This window comes from Kogia breviceps, chromosome 9, assembly GCF_026419965.1.
Source record: "Kogia breviceps isolate mKogBre1 chromosome 9, mKogBre1 haplotype 1, whole genome shotgun sequence".
NCBI lineage: Eukaryota > Metazoa > Chordata > Mammalia > Artiodactyla > Physeteridae > Kogia > Kogia breviceps.
The window spans coordinates 41354700-41367347 of record NC_081318.1 but is presented as its reverse complement, the minus strand read 5'-3'; the positions used below and the strand labels follow the sequence as shown (position 1 = coordinate 41367347).

General features: G+C 39.5%; 1 protein-coding gene across 8 annotated transcripts in view; it reads right to left on the bottom strand.

Moving 5' to 3' along the window:
- AOAH (acyloxyacyl hydrolase) overlaps positions 1-12648 on the bottom strand; it is a 177634-nt gene that overhangs the window by 62938 nt on the left and 102048 nt on the right. For all 8 annotated transcript variants that reach the window (XR_010842142.1, XM_059073653.2, XM_067042335.1 and 5 more), the window contains one exon: positions 8042-8133. Coding sequence is in view for 7 of the 8 variants with exons in the window: in XM_059073653.2 (XP_058929636.1) it covers positions 8042-8133 (92 nt within the window). In the remaining variant the exon portion in view is untranslated. The remainder of the gene's footprint in view (positions 1-8041; positions 8134-12648) is intronic.

Below are 12648 nucleotides of genomic sequence, written 5' to 3'. Positions count from 1 at the left end.
GCTCCCTTTGATAGTAAAACTCGCTATGAGTTGTGTATGCTCACCTGCATTTACTTCATCACCTCCTGAACCTATTCTCTCCAATCAGACTTCCATCTCCGTCCCACTGAAACGTTTCTGGTCAAAGTGTCCCCGTGATCACTGTCTGGACACCCAGTGGTCCTTCTCAGTTCTCCTCTTCCTCTTCCTCAGGCACCATCTGGCTGATGAGCACTTCTCCTTTGAAGACACTTTCTTCACTTGGCCTCCAGGACACTAAATGCTTCTAGTTTTCTTTCCCCTTTCCCTCTCTTCCCTAACCTCTACATGTTGGCATCCCCCAGCCACTCTCCTCGGCCACATCTCTTTTCTACACTCACTCCCTGTAACAGAAATTCTCAATTTTTTTCTCTCAGGACCACTTTATGTTTTTAAAATTATTGAAGAAACCGGAGAGCTTTTGTTTATGTGAGTTATAGCTGTCAATATTTATATACTGGGACTTAAAACTTAGAAATTTGAAAGATCATTTAATTAATCATTTAAAATAATAATAATAAGCCCATTACATGATAACATAAATGAAATATTTGTTTCCTGAAAAAAAAATTTTTCCAAACCCTCCCCCAATTAGTGAGAAGAAAAGCATCATTTTACCATTTTGCAAATCTCTTCAATGTCTGACTTAATGTCAATAGAAGACAGCTAGGTTCTCACATCTGCATCGTCTGTTGTGATATGTTCTTTTAATGGAATTATATGAAGAAAATCTTGTCTTAAGTATACATTTAGGCGGAAAGTGAATAACATTTTAATATCCTTTTTAGATAACAACCGATAGACTTCTTTGATTCTACACCAAAACTCAGCAAGCAGTTGTTTCTTAAAGGCTGATTAGTTGCAATATGGAATCTGAAATGGACTTTTTGCATGATGTTGCATTCAAGTGCATTGATTTAGCTTGTACTTTGAATGAATCTTTCACCCAGGCATGATTTCATATATCACAAACTGGTCATTTAGAAAATATTGATTTACTGAGTTATGCAGATATTCCAAATGTTGATGTATCTTATGATACAATATTGAAAATCATACCTGTTGCAAGCACCACGTATCTCATTAGAAAGGACTTGGAGTATCAGGAAGCTGTCAAGTTTATAGTAGAAGACACAACTTTTCAAAACTTCTAATTTTCTCTGAAAGCTCAAATTTTATGATTGGTAATCAATACTGTCAGTTGTTTTCCTTGAAGTGACAAGCTCATTGCATTCATTTTAGATATAACACCTGCCATATATCCATGTCTAAATAACTATAACTTGTTTTCCATTCTTTTTCAGTAAGAAAGGTGTTCCATGAAAAACTGACTAATTCAGTTCTCAACTCTCTCACACAAGTGCTTTTCCTTAGGATAACCATCATATTTCACTATGCAGCAGAAGTGCCCTATGCATACTTTCCGTTTCATCAGATGAAATTATTAAAAATCATGGTACTTACTTTAATAAAATTAATAATTTTTTCCTACCTTATAGGTGACATTTTCAAGGGAAGATGACCCCTCTTTTTTAATCCAGGAGGTGTGGAGGTGAAGACCACAGTGACTACTAATATAGTTTGGTGCTACTGCTTTGATTCATGCTCAGATGTCAGCAGTTTTTTACCCACCATGCTTTTTCACCATCAGTTCAAATGGCTGCACAGTGCAAATGGCAACTACTGTTTTAGCATTGTTGTGAAATAGTTTTATCCTGTGGACCCCCTGAAAAAGTCTTAGAGACCCACCCCCAGGGGTCCATGGACCACACTTGGAGAATCACTGATGTAGACTATCTCTCACTCCAATCAGCCTCACCCAACCTCAAAATGACCAACTCTTTGGCTAATTATTTGTTTTGCAAAGAATAATTATAAGATGGCTAATCATTTGCAATCATATCACATGTAATTTTTGAATAATGGTTTTAATAAGGTTATTAAGCCTATTAGTGCTTTGTACTTACATGTCTTTTTTTTTTTAAACAGGAAATTAGGTTAGCAAATGTTAGCTGCAAATCCCTTCTCTCCAATTTTATGTTTTTAATGTCCCAAGTGACTTGGTTTGGAGTTATACACTGCTTTTCAAAACTGTTCTCTCATATAATGTCTGTTGGGTTGGAGAGAATAGATAACCTTTAACACTCAGATTCTAGGACACCTCTCATCAAAGATGTGTGTTTAAATGTCCTTGAAGAGCATTACTGTGCCACTTATAACAATGGCTTTGTCTATTTCTTTCTAAGCATTTGCTCTGTTTCTGGCCCCAAATAGCAAATTTAAGTCAGAAGCAGAAGGGAGCAACAGTTACTCTAGAAAATTCCATCTAGTTTGCACCCACTTATGTTGACCCACTGGCCTCACTCTTAACTCTCTAGCTTGATGTGGTAACTTTGGTCATTGTTTTTGGTTCTTTTGGCTTTCGTGACTTTTTAGGGCTAACTGCAGACTTACTTTATTTTTGTTTAAGTTGTGTCTGTTGTCCTGCTCTTCCTCCCAGCTTTGAAGAATTTCTCTATCATTTAGCCCCGGCAGGCAGAACTCCACTGACTGGACCGACTCCTGGCCTCACTCTCAGAGGGGGATTTGGAAAACCATAAATTCTCAGGTTAGAGGCATTGGGTTCAGGTGGTTATTTCTGTTAAGGATTTGGAGTCATCTGTTTCCCTCTCTGGGGGTCACTTGGAAGAAATAGTATGGATAAAGGATTATAATGGAGAACCACTTTAACTAATAAGCGGGTCAAACACCTAATGCAGGGCTTACTATGTATGAGCTTGACTTCTATTGCACAGTATCCCTGGCCTTAGAGAAACATGGTTTCTAGAAGATTTCAGGCTCTGACCCATAAACTTAGTCATATCTTTTCTCAAGGCACGGCTAGTTAAGGGTTGGAGAAAGCATATTTGGTGGAGAGAAGCAGGAGCATCTCTCTCCAGCAGTTTTCCCTAATGCTTCTAAATCAAGCAGCAGCATAAAGTAGGATGTGGACTTGAACATCATGTTGCCCTACAACAACCAAACTTGAATATCAGAGAGAACGTCAGAGATCGGCAGGTGCAACTCCACTTCATCATATAAATGAAGTCCAGGGATGCTAAATGTTCCACCTACCAGTCACACAGAACCAGAACCCTTTCACCTGTAAACACAGACTTCTTCCTACTCTACCACATGGACTCCCAATGCTCTGGAATTTTAGATGTTGCATTTTGTTCTTCTAGTTTCACTGAGATATAACTGACACACATCACCATATAAGTTTAAGGTGTACCGCATATTGATTGGACTTACATCCACCATGAAATGATTATCATAATAAGTTCAGTGAACAGCCATCATCTCTTATAAATACAGCATAAAAAAATTATTTTCCTTGTGATGAGAATTCTTAGGGTTTATTCTCTTAACAACTGTTATATATAATGTGTAGTAGTATTAATTATATTTATCATTTGGTACATTACATCCCTAGTACGCATTTATCTTATAACTGTAAGTTTGTACCTTTGTACCTTTTGATTGTCTTCATCCAATTCCCCCTCTCCCTACCCTCTGGTAACCACAAATCGGATCTTTTTCTATGAGTTTGTTTGTTTTTGAAGTATAATTGACCTATAACACTCTGTTAGTTCCTGATACACAATACAGTGATTTGATATTTTTATGCATTTCAAAATGATCACCATGATAAGTCTAGTTATCATCTATCACCAAACAAAGATATTACATAGTTATTGACTATATTTCCCACACTGTACACTTCATTCCTGAGACTCATTTATTTTGCAGCTGGAAGTCTGTACCTCTTAATATCCCTTATCTATTTATGTATTGCTTTTAAACAAGAAGTTCTTCCTTCCTGAAGTTTTGGTATTGCTTTTTATCCTTCTACATGGGTTACTGGGCCTTGGCTTCTTTAACCTAAATAGGATTTTCCTGTTACATTAATTGCTTTTGAAAGTGATCTGAACACAAATAATTATCTTTTATCTTTAAAAAATACTTTTGTCTTCTCACTTATTGTTAGAGTTCTCCCTATTGTCAGGGTCCCAGCCCCCAAGCTGCCAACTTCACAGAGGGCTTTTTGTTTTTTGTTTTTGCCTTTGAACTACTCAATTTCTTTCAGAAAGCACATGGTTTTAATGATATAACATTTTGAATTTTCTGAAGCCTGAGAGTCAAGAGAACAGATTTCATTAATGTTGACTCAACTGAAGGATGTAAAGATTTGTAAAACTAAGCAGTTATGTTTGTCTTTTAATACATGCATGTAATTTCAATTAGAGTTATATTCATCTCATATAGGAGATACTAAATTTTGAGGGGGTGGAGGGCATAATGGAAGAAGGAAAGGAAAGCAACCATCTTCTCTTCCAAACTTTTGCTTTCAAAGGTACTTTTCCAAGGAACATTGTAAATACCCAAAGCATGAGGCTGATCTCAGATAATATGAGGCACTTTCTAGAGATCCAGTTGAATGGAGAAATCCATAAATTCTATCCCATGTTGATAAGCATTTGGACTCAAAGGGACATTTGCTCAAAGTGCCTAGGGCAGCTGCCACATCTGTCACAAACACTGCCTCTAGGTCAGTGTTCTATTTATTCTCCCAATTCCACCAGAAGAGGACCCCCATCCTATGCCAATCTCTCTTTAGTAATTGTTACACGCTTGATAACTCTTTGTTCTTTTAAGGAGACTGGCCTAGCACAGGTTATCTGCAGGTATAATTTACATGAGAGTATATGAGAGTTTAATAGGAGCTACTGTTACAAGGGACATCCTGGATGGTGACACACAGGGACTGTCATGCTGCTGTGTTTTGGGGGGATCCATTGCAACTCTGATTGCAGACAGAGAATTTCCTTTTCTATCAAAAGGAGTTAAATATATTCTTCTCCATTCCAGCTAAATGGCAGAGAACACAGGCACAGTACACAGAAACAGGTGGCAAAAGAGCACTAAGAGAGAGATAACTAGATAACTTGGGCCCACAAAAGCATAGAGAAAAAAAACCCTGCAGGGCAGGTGGCCAACCAGCTGAGGTGTGCATCTCCTTAGAAATGGAGCTGGTAAGGATAATGCTTAGAGTCAACACTGAGCAAGTTGCATGAGCAGACTGTTTTGTAAATAGCAGTACAGAGCCTAATACAAGAAGGTGCTATGTCAGCATAGACTAGCTCATGACAGAGATGATTTTCACAAAAGCTGCACCTAGATGGTTCCCTCCTTCATGCTGTGTGGTCAGAATCTCTCTGCATAGCCCTTATAGGAATTATAAACCATTTGTGTCTGATGACTTACAACTTTTCCTCTCCCTTTTCCCCCACTGCCTTTCTCCTAAGGAAGATCCGTCAGCCTGCTGGGCTCTGATAGGATGATGGGTGGAAACTGCAATAGGATTGGCGAGCTAGCAGGATTTCACATTGATAAAGGAGGAACCCCCTGGTCTGAGGACAGAATAGAGGCAGAAAAGAAAGAGGGGCACTGGCTTCCACTGCCACTGCCCAACAAAAACTGAAAACAACTGAACAGAGTCTGCTTGGGAGCAGGCACTAAGTTTGGGTATAGATTTTAGGAAAATTAGATTTAGGACATGTGGGGCAACTATTGGTGGGTATGAGCTGTAAGTGGAAAAAGATGAGGAAACGAGTTTCCATCATTTTAGCTGCGCATGGGAATGGATTCCCCTTTCATTCTTTGAGTGTCTCCAGTGAAGGTTTAAACTATTTAACCATTAATTTTAAACATCAGACTAGTATTTCTTCAACGGTAACTTCATGAGGCTTTAGGTCAAAAGGTGGGGTTCATATGTAAATTTAAGCTTCCATTAAAAGTATGGTAAACTGTGTCCATTTCTCATTCATAACTAATTCCTTTTGTTTGTCATAAAAGCCTGGATTTAGAGAAATTTCCAAGTACTTCTATACATAGATAGCTGGATTGCGTGGAGGGCACTTAAATAATATTTTCTCAATTTTGATGTTGATAGTGGGGAGATAAACAAGACTGTTGTCCTGAATGCTGCCTTAGCCAGGCTATCTCTGGACATGTTCCAGGTGACAAAGACCACCTTTGGTCTTTGCCAGGGGCCCCAGACCACCAGGACTATAGGGGCCCTAGGAAGGGACAATGGGCACATGATCAACATCTGAAACAATGCATGCCACCTCTTCACGTGGGGAGGGCATCTTTGGTTCTTGGTCATTTCCTCATCCTAGAGCTACACTCTCAAACAAAGGGACAATGGCTAAAGGGGGTCACATTCCCACAGGTAGAATAAAAACAGCACATAAAAGTTGGAAGTTGTGAGCTAGGAGTGCCTTGGCTCACCAAATTATTCTCTGGTTCCATTATTCACAAGGTTCCATGATGGCGGATCCTACCACTTTTTATTCACCTGTGGCCTTGGTCAAGTTTCTTAGCCTATCTACTTAGCCCTTAGATTCCTCAACGTTGAAATGCAGAAAATAATACCACCTACCTTACAAAGAGATGAAATGAGAAAACCTCTAAATAACACTCAGTGCAGTGCTTGGTATGAAGGGAATGCCTATGAAGGTTACTTCCTACTATCTCTATTAATCATACTGTAAGTATTGTTACACTAATGACAAGGACTGACCTATTTTTTTTTACATGACTAAACTTGAAAATCTACACCTAAACTTGAAAACACATTTCTTTTACTTTCCCTTATATTCATGAATATAAGGGAAATTATGATTTCTACATAAATATGAGTGCCATTTCCTGAAGTTTGGTTATCTTTTCTAACTTTTTCTCTACCTTTTTCATTGCCCCCATCTCCTAAATCCTTTCAGGTTTGAGCCCCTTGCCAAACACCCCAAAAGGAGGTGGCTGTTGACCATTTCCATGAATTCTTCTTCCATTATTGACCCCTGTAGCTCTGTGTTGACAGTTGTCTTTTGGCACATCTAACTTCTGTTAACATTGTTTGCACATTTCTCTCACCTGCCCTCCTTGATTATAGTTGACTGCAGAGGCAGGATGAGCCTTATTTATCTTTGAAATAGCTACAGCATCTGTGCCTTATTAGGTAGTAAGTATTTACTAAGTATTTTTAAAATGAGTGAGTAAAGATAAGAATAAATTATTCATGATATGCGATGCCCTCTATTAAATTTAAAAATGGGGTGCTCAAACTCTAAATGGCTGTCCCCAGGCCCCGAGACAACACCCAATCACACAAAGCACACTGGGTTTGTGTGTCACTCAGACTCACCATGCATCTTCTCTACTTTCAACTCCAGAGCATTAAAACCAGGATGATTCTAGGACCTTGAGACTTGCCTGTTGCCTTTTTTTTTTTTAAACAGTTCATGCAGCTCAATATCAAAAAACAAAGAACCCAATCCAAAAATGGGCAGAAGACCTAAATAGACATTTCTCCAAAGAAGATATACAGATTGCCAACAAACACCTGAAAGAATGCTCAGCATCATTAATCATTAGAGAAATGCAAATCAAAACTACAATGCGATATCATCGCACACCAGAATGGCCATCATCAAAAAATCTACAAACAATAAATGCTGGAGAGGGTGTGGAGAAAAGGGAACCCTCATGCACTGTTGGTAGGAATGTTAATTGATACAGCCACTATGGAGAACAGTATGGAGGTTCCTTAAGAAACTAAAAATAGAACTGCCTGCTGCCTTTTAAAATGTTAATATATGAGAGTAAATAAGCAAGTAAACTTCTTTGTCTCTTGAGGTAGAAAAATTCAGTGATGTGCTTGAGTATTTTTCATCGGAGGTCAACTCTAGAGCCCCTGAGCAGGAATACCCCCTCCTTGCCAGCAGGGGTAAAGTCTAATTTGCATAATGCCACCCCACATGGTAGACTCTATGTGAGTGGTGGGTTTGTTGTATGTCACTCATGTTCCAGAAGCAATTTCTAATAATTATCATTTCAACATCTTGGGGACAAATCTCATCTCCTGTTGTTTCCTTACATAGACATATTGAAATGTTTGAGGGTGTGCAAACACACATACCTGCTAGTGGAGTCCAGAAATCCAGTAGCGCCAGAGAGTTGGGGCCAGTCGAGCTCATTGGTAAGAGCTGTTGGTAAATTGAAGAAGGATTTCTAAAGGAAAAATAAAGTAGTAATTAGTAAAATGATCACTTGTTTTCTATAAGGAGTAAGATTATCTAGTGCTCAGACATTGTTGTCTGTCTGCCTCTCTCTCACTCTCTTTCTTAATCTCTTTCTTTAAGGGCCTTTGCATTTAAAGCATATACCTCTTAAGGTTAACCATCATCAGAAAATTCACAAAGATCAGCATCATTCATGAACTGGCTTCCATTCAGCTCCTGGGAAAAATGTAGAACGCATGGCAGCTCATATTCATCCCTCATTTGAGAGAGGTGCTTCAGTAGACAAGTAAACTTTCTACTCTTTAATTTCTGAGATTGTCTCCATTTCTAAGGCTAAATAATCAGAAAATTGACTGTCTGGAAAGTAATAATACCCGTGCCTCCAGCAAATATGCTTTCCCTGAGTTCAAAGCTAGGCCTTCAGTCATTAGGATGGTGCCTCCTGACCTCCTTGAGTGGGTGGGGGGTCCTCAGACACCTTTGAATCTAACTGTGGTTCCTTTCTTCACGAAGATGCACAGATACTCAACATGGCCTATGATTTCAAGGGGTTCACAGAATTCCTGCAACTCTTGCATAGACTCCTGCTCAAGAACTCCTGACATAAAGTGTTGACAAAATTAGAATTCCTTTGAACCACATTCTATGACTTGTGCAAAATCACAGAAGAAAAATGTTGCCAGCTGTGTCTCCTGATTGTTCCTCCTCCCCTCTGGTCTAATTCCTAGAAAAAGTTTATCTAGATTGATGTGTTCAGAATAGGGTTGCCAGATTTAGCAAATAAAAGTACAGATGCTCAGTTAAATTTGAGTTTCTATGAACAAAATGTGGTATATACTTTCAGCAGAACACTATTCAGTCTTAAAAAAGATGGAAATTCTGACACATGCTACAACATGGCTGAACCTTGAGGAAATTATGCTAAGCGAAAGAAGCCAGTCACAAAAAGACAAATACTGCATTATTCTATTTGTATGAGCTATCAAGAGTAGTCAAATTCACAGAGACATTAAGTAGAATGGTAGTTGACAGGGATTGGGGGGAGACAAAATGGGGAGTTGCTATTTAATGGGTATAGAGTTTCAGTTTTGCAAGATGAAGAGTTCTGGATGTTGGTTGTGTAACAGTATGAATATACTTAACACTACTGAACTGTACGTTTAAAAATGGTAAGATGGCAAATTTCATGTTATGTGTATTTTACCACAATTTAAAAAAAGGAATATGCAAAAAGTTGAATTGAAATTAAACAGGGAACAATTTTTAGTATCTGTATGTCCTGGGCAATATTTGGAACGTACTTATACTTAAAAAATTATTTGTTGTGTATCTAAATTCAAATTTAAGCGGGTGTCCTGAATTTTACCTGGCAATCCCAGTTTGGATAAAATCTCAGAAAGCCAATGATCCCTTTTTGCCTTGGCTGACAGGAAACCTCAGTGCCTGGATGCAGGAAGCAGTTTATTTCAGGAAATAATGTCATTTCCTCCATGTGCTCTGTGTTTCTCAACCTTGAAAACCCATGCCCCCTTTGGATGAACATGAAAGCCTTGAGTCCACCTTCAATCTTATTTTAAAATGAAAAAGAAATGAAAGATATTGCCTAAGACAAATCACATCAAAGCAACTGTAGCACTGAATATGACTTTTCAAACGGCCTATGGTCCTGCCCCCTGCTCACTTTCTCACCCATGATCATCCTTACCTTGTCTCCTAGAGAGAATCTGAATATGGAGGCTGTGAGGGAAGGAAAAGCCACATTTCTCTCTCCTTAACCATTCAAAAATGTATCTTTATTGTTTTTTCTGATTACAAAGTAGTACATGCTTCTTATAAAAATTCAAACATTATAGTAATATACAATGTGGAAATGAAAGTCCCCCATCACCTCTCCTTAAGAGATAACTATTATGAGATAACTGCTATTCACACTTTGTATTATTTATATGTATATAATATATAATGGAATCTACTCATTCTTCCTACTTCAGAGTGTGTGATAGTTCCTACTATCATATAGAGAATGAGTACTCAAAAGAAATAAAATGAAATTTGTATTTCTCAGTTTTGGATTGCTACTAATTGGATGTGTTCCCCCAAAAGTTGGGTTAAAGGCCTAACCATCAACATCTCAGAATGTGACTTTATTTGTAATTGGGTCATTTGCAGATGTAACTAGTTAAGTGAAGATGAGGTTGGAGTAGGAAGGGTTCCTAGTCCAATATGATTAGGGGTTCTTATAAGAAGACGAAGAAGAGAAGCTAAAAAAGAGGCATGGAACAGCTTCTCTCTCAGATCCCTCAGGAGGAACCATCTGCTGACATCTTGATCTCCAACTTCCAACTTCCAAAACTATGAGAATAAATTTCCTTGGTTTTACGTCACCCAGTTTGTGGTACTCTGTTGTGGCAGCCCTAGAAAATGAGGACATGACCTGAATTGGATAATTTGCTTATAGTTCTTATGATTCAAGGGTCCAAGATATAAACCCTTCTATTATGCTGACTTCTCAAAGTAGGTCATATAATAAATATATTCCACATGCACTGGTTATCCCATGGTGCCTTGCACTCTTTTCCATGGCTCTGTGAGCTTCCTTCACTCCCCTTTCCTCAATCACCTCCCCCTTACACATGTCAATCCCAAGGTCCCCAGCCTTATTCTTGTCCCAAGCGTGATTTCCAGCACAATAGGGGCTAGAAAGGTATGGGAGGTGGTTGGGAAGGACGCCTTCTTGGGATACATCTGTATTCGTCATGATTTATCCCTGTCAAAGGAGCAGAAACAAACTCATGGAAAGGAGGCTCCCAATAAGTCTCAGAGCACCATGCAATTCCAGTGACTGGCGCTTTGTTCGCCCTTAGCAAGAAGCACCCACCACATTACCATGGTGGAGTTTTGAGCAGGAACTCTCTTTTAGTTTTTGTTCCTCCTGGCACTATAAATCAAATGTTTTCTCTGTTTGTTTATCTTATTTTTTCCCCCTAGGCCTTTCTGCTTATACTGTGTGCTTGCTGTAGGATTTGAGACTATTCAATTCTGCTGGAGAAGACAAGAAAAACACATAGAATAGATGAAAATCATAAGATGTGGTAAGTCAAGATAGTGAGCAAGCAAGTGGTTTGTGAGATGCAGGCAGAATTTATGAGCTGTGTTAAATAAGTTAGCAACCTGTAAAAACATGGTAAAACTTAAAAGAACGATACAACACTCCCCCACACCACCCTCTCACATTTTTCTCAGTCATCCGCACAATGACAAGCCCAGATTTGGGAAACTGGGTTTGGAACTGGGCTTCTGATTCTGGGTGGGTCTGCTCTCTCTTTCAGAAGAAGTTGTTAGGCAAGAACTCTGCTGACATAGGGAGGTGTGTCTGATACCCTCTGCAGCCTGGAATAATAATGGCAGGGATGGTAGTTCTGAAGTGTGCCAGCAAAGTGGGGAAAGGGCTCTGCTCTAGGAATTAGGAAATCTGACTTCTATGTCTGGCTCTACAAATACAGTAAAACTTCATGGTTTGGATATGACCCTCTGGAAATAGGTTCCATACTTCATGCAGCCCCCATTCTCAATCAGGAGTGGGTAAAAAAAATTTATCTCCCTGGTGGGGCAAGAAAAGATGTTGAGAAAGGGGTAGGACCAGTGAGGAAATGGCCAGCCACCCTGTCTTGAGAAGTGGGGTCTCCATGTCCCCAGCATTCTCCCAGCTCAATCTCTCTGGATCAACCTGAAGAAATGGTCTCAACTACCTGGGAGAATCCTGGACCCTTTGCTCTTCAAGAAGCCCTCACCATCTGTGGAATCATCCCTACCAGGTGCTGAAGTATAGCTGGGATCAGGGTGGGTTTGCATTCCATAGTTTGGGCCCTAGAAGGCCCAGGAAGGTAAACTGCATAGGTGTATCCTGGTTATTTGATTAACCTTGAAATAACACAAATTTGTGTTTTCCTGGTTAAATATTTTCGACTTCACTTATGGTGTTATGGCAAGGTTTTACTACTACTACTAACTGTGCAAAATCAAGGAAAATGTAGCTTTACCAGCGTTCCAGCTCTGACGTCTCTCATTATATCCTATCTACTTCAGTAAGACTGTTGGGGGCTTCCCTGGTGGCACAGTGGTTGAGAGTCCGCCTGCCAATGCAGGGGACGCGGGTTCGTGCCCCGGTCTGGGAAGATCCCACATGTCGCGGAGCGGCTGGGCCCCTGAGCCATGGCCTGAGCCTGCGCTCCGCAATGGGAGAGGCCACAACAGTGAGAGGCCCGCGTACCGCTTAAAAAAAAAAAAAAAGAATGTTGGGAGGGTCGAAAGACAGTGAGAGAAGCAGGTTGACAAGCAGGCCTACACTATGTAAAGCATCATGTTTAGGGTGGATCACCTAGTCTCTCCCTTTCCAAATGGACTGTCCCAGGTTTTAAGAAGAAGAAAGTTTATTGCCAGATAATAGAAAAGATTTGAGCAGACAAATGGAAGCCTCAACATATTTGTTCTTCCTTAGGAAATG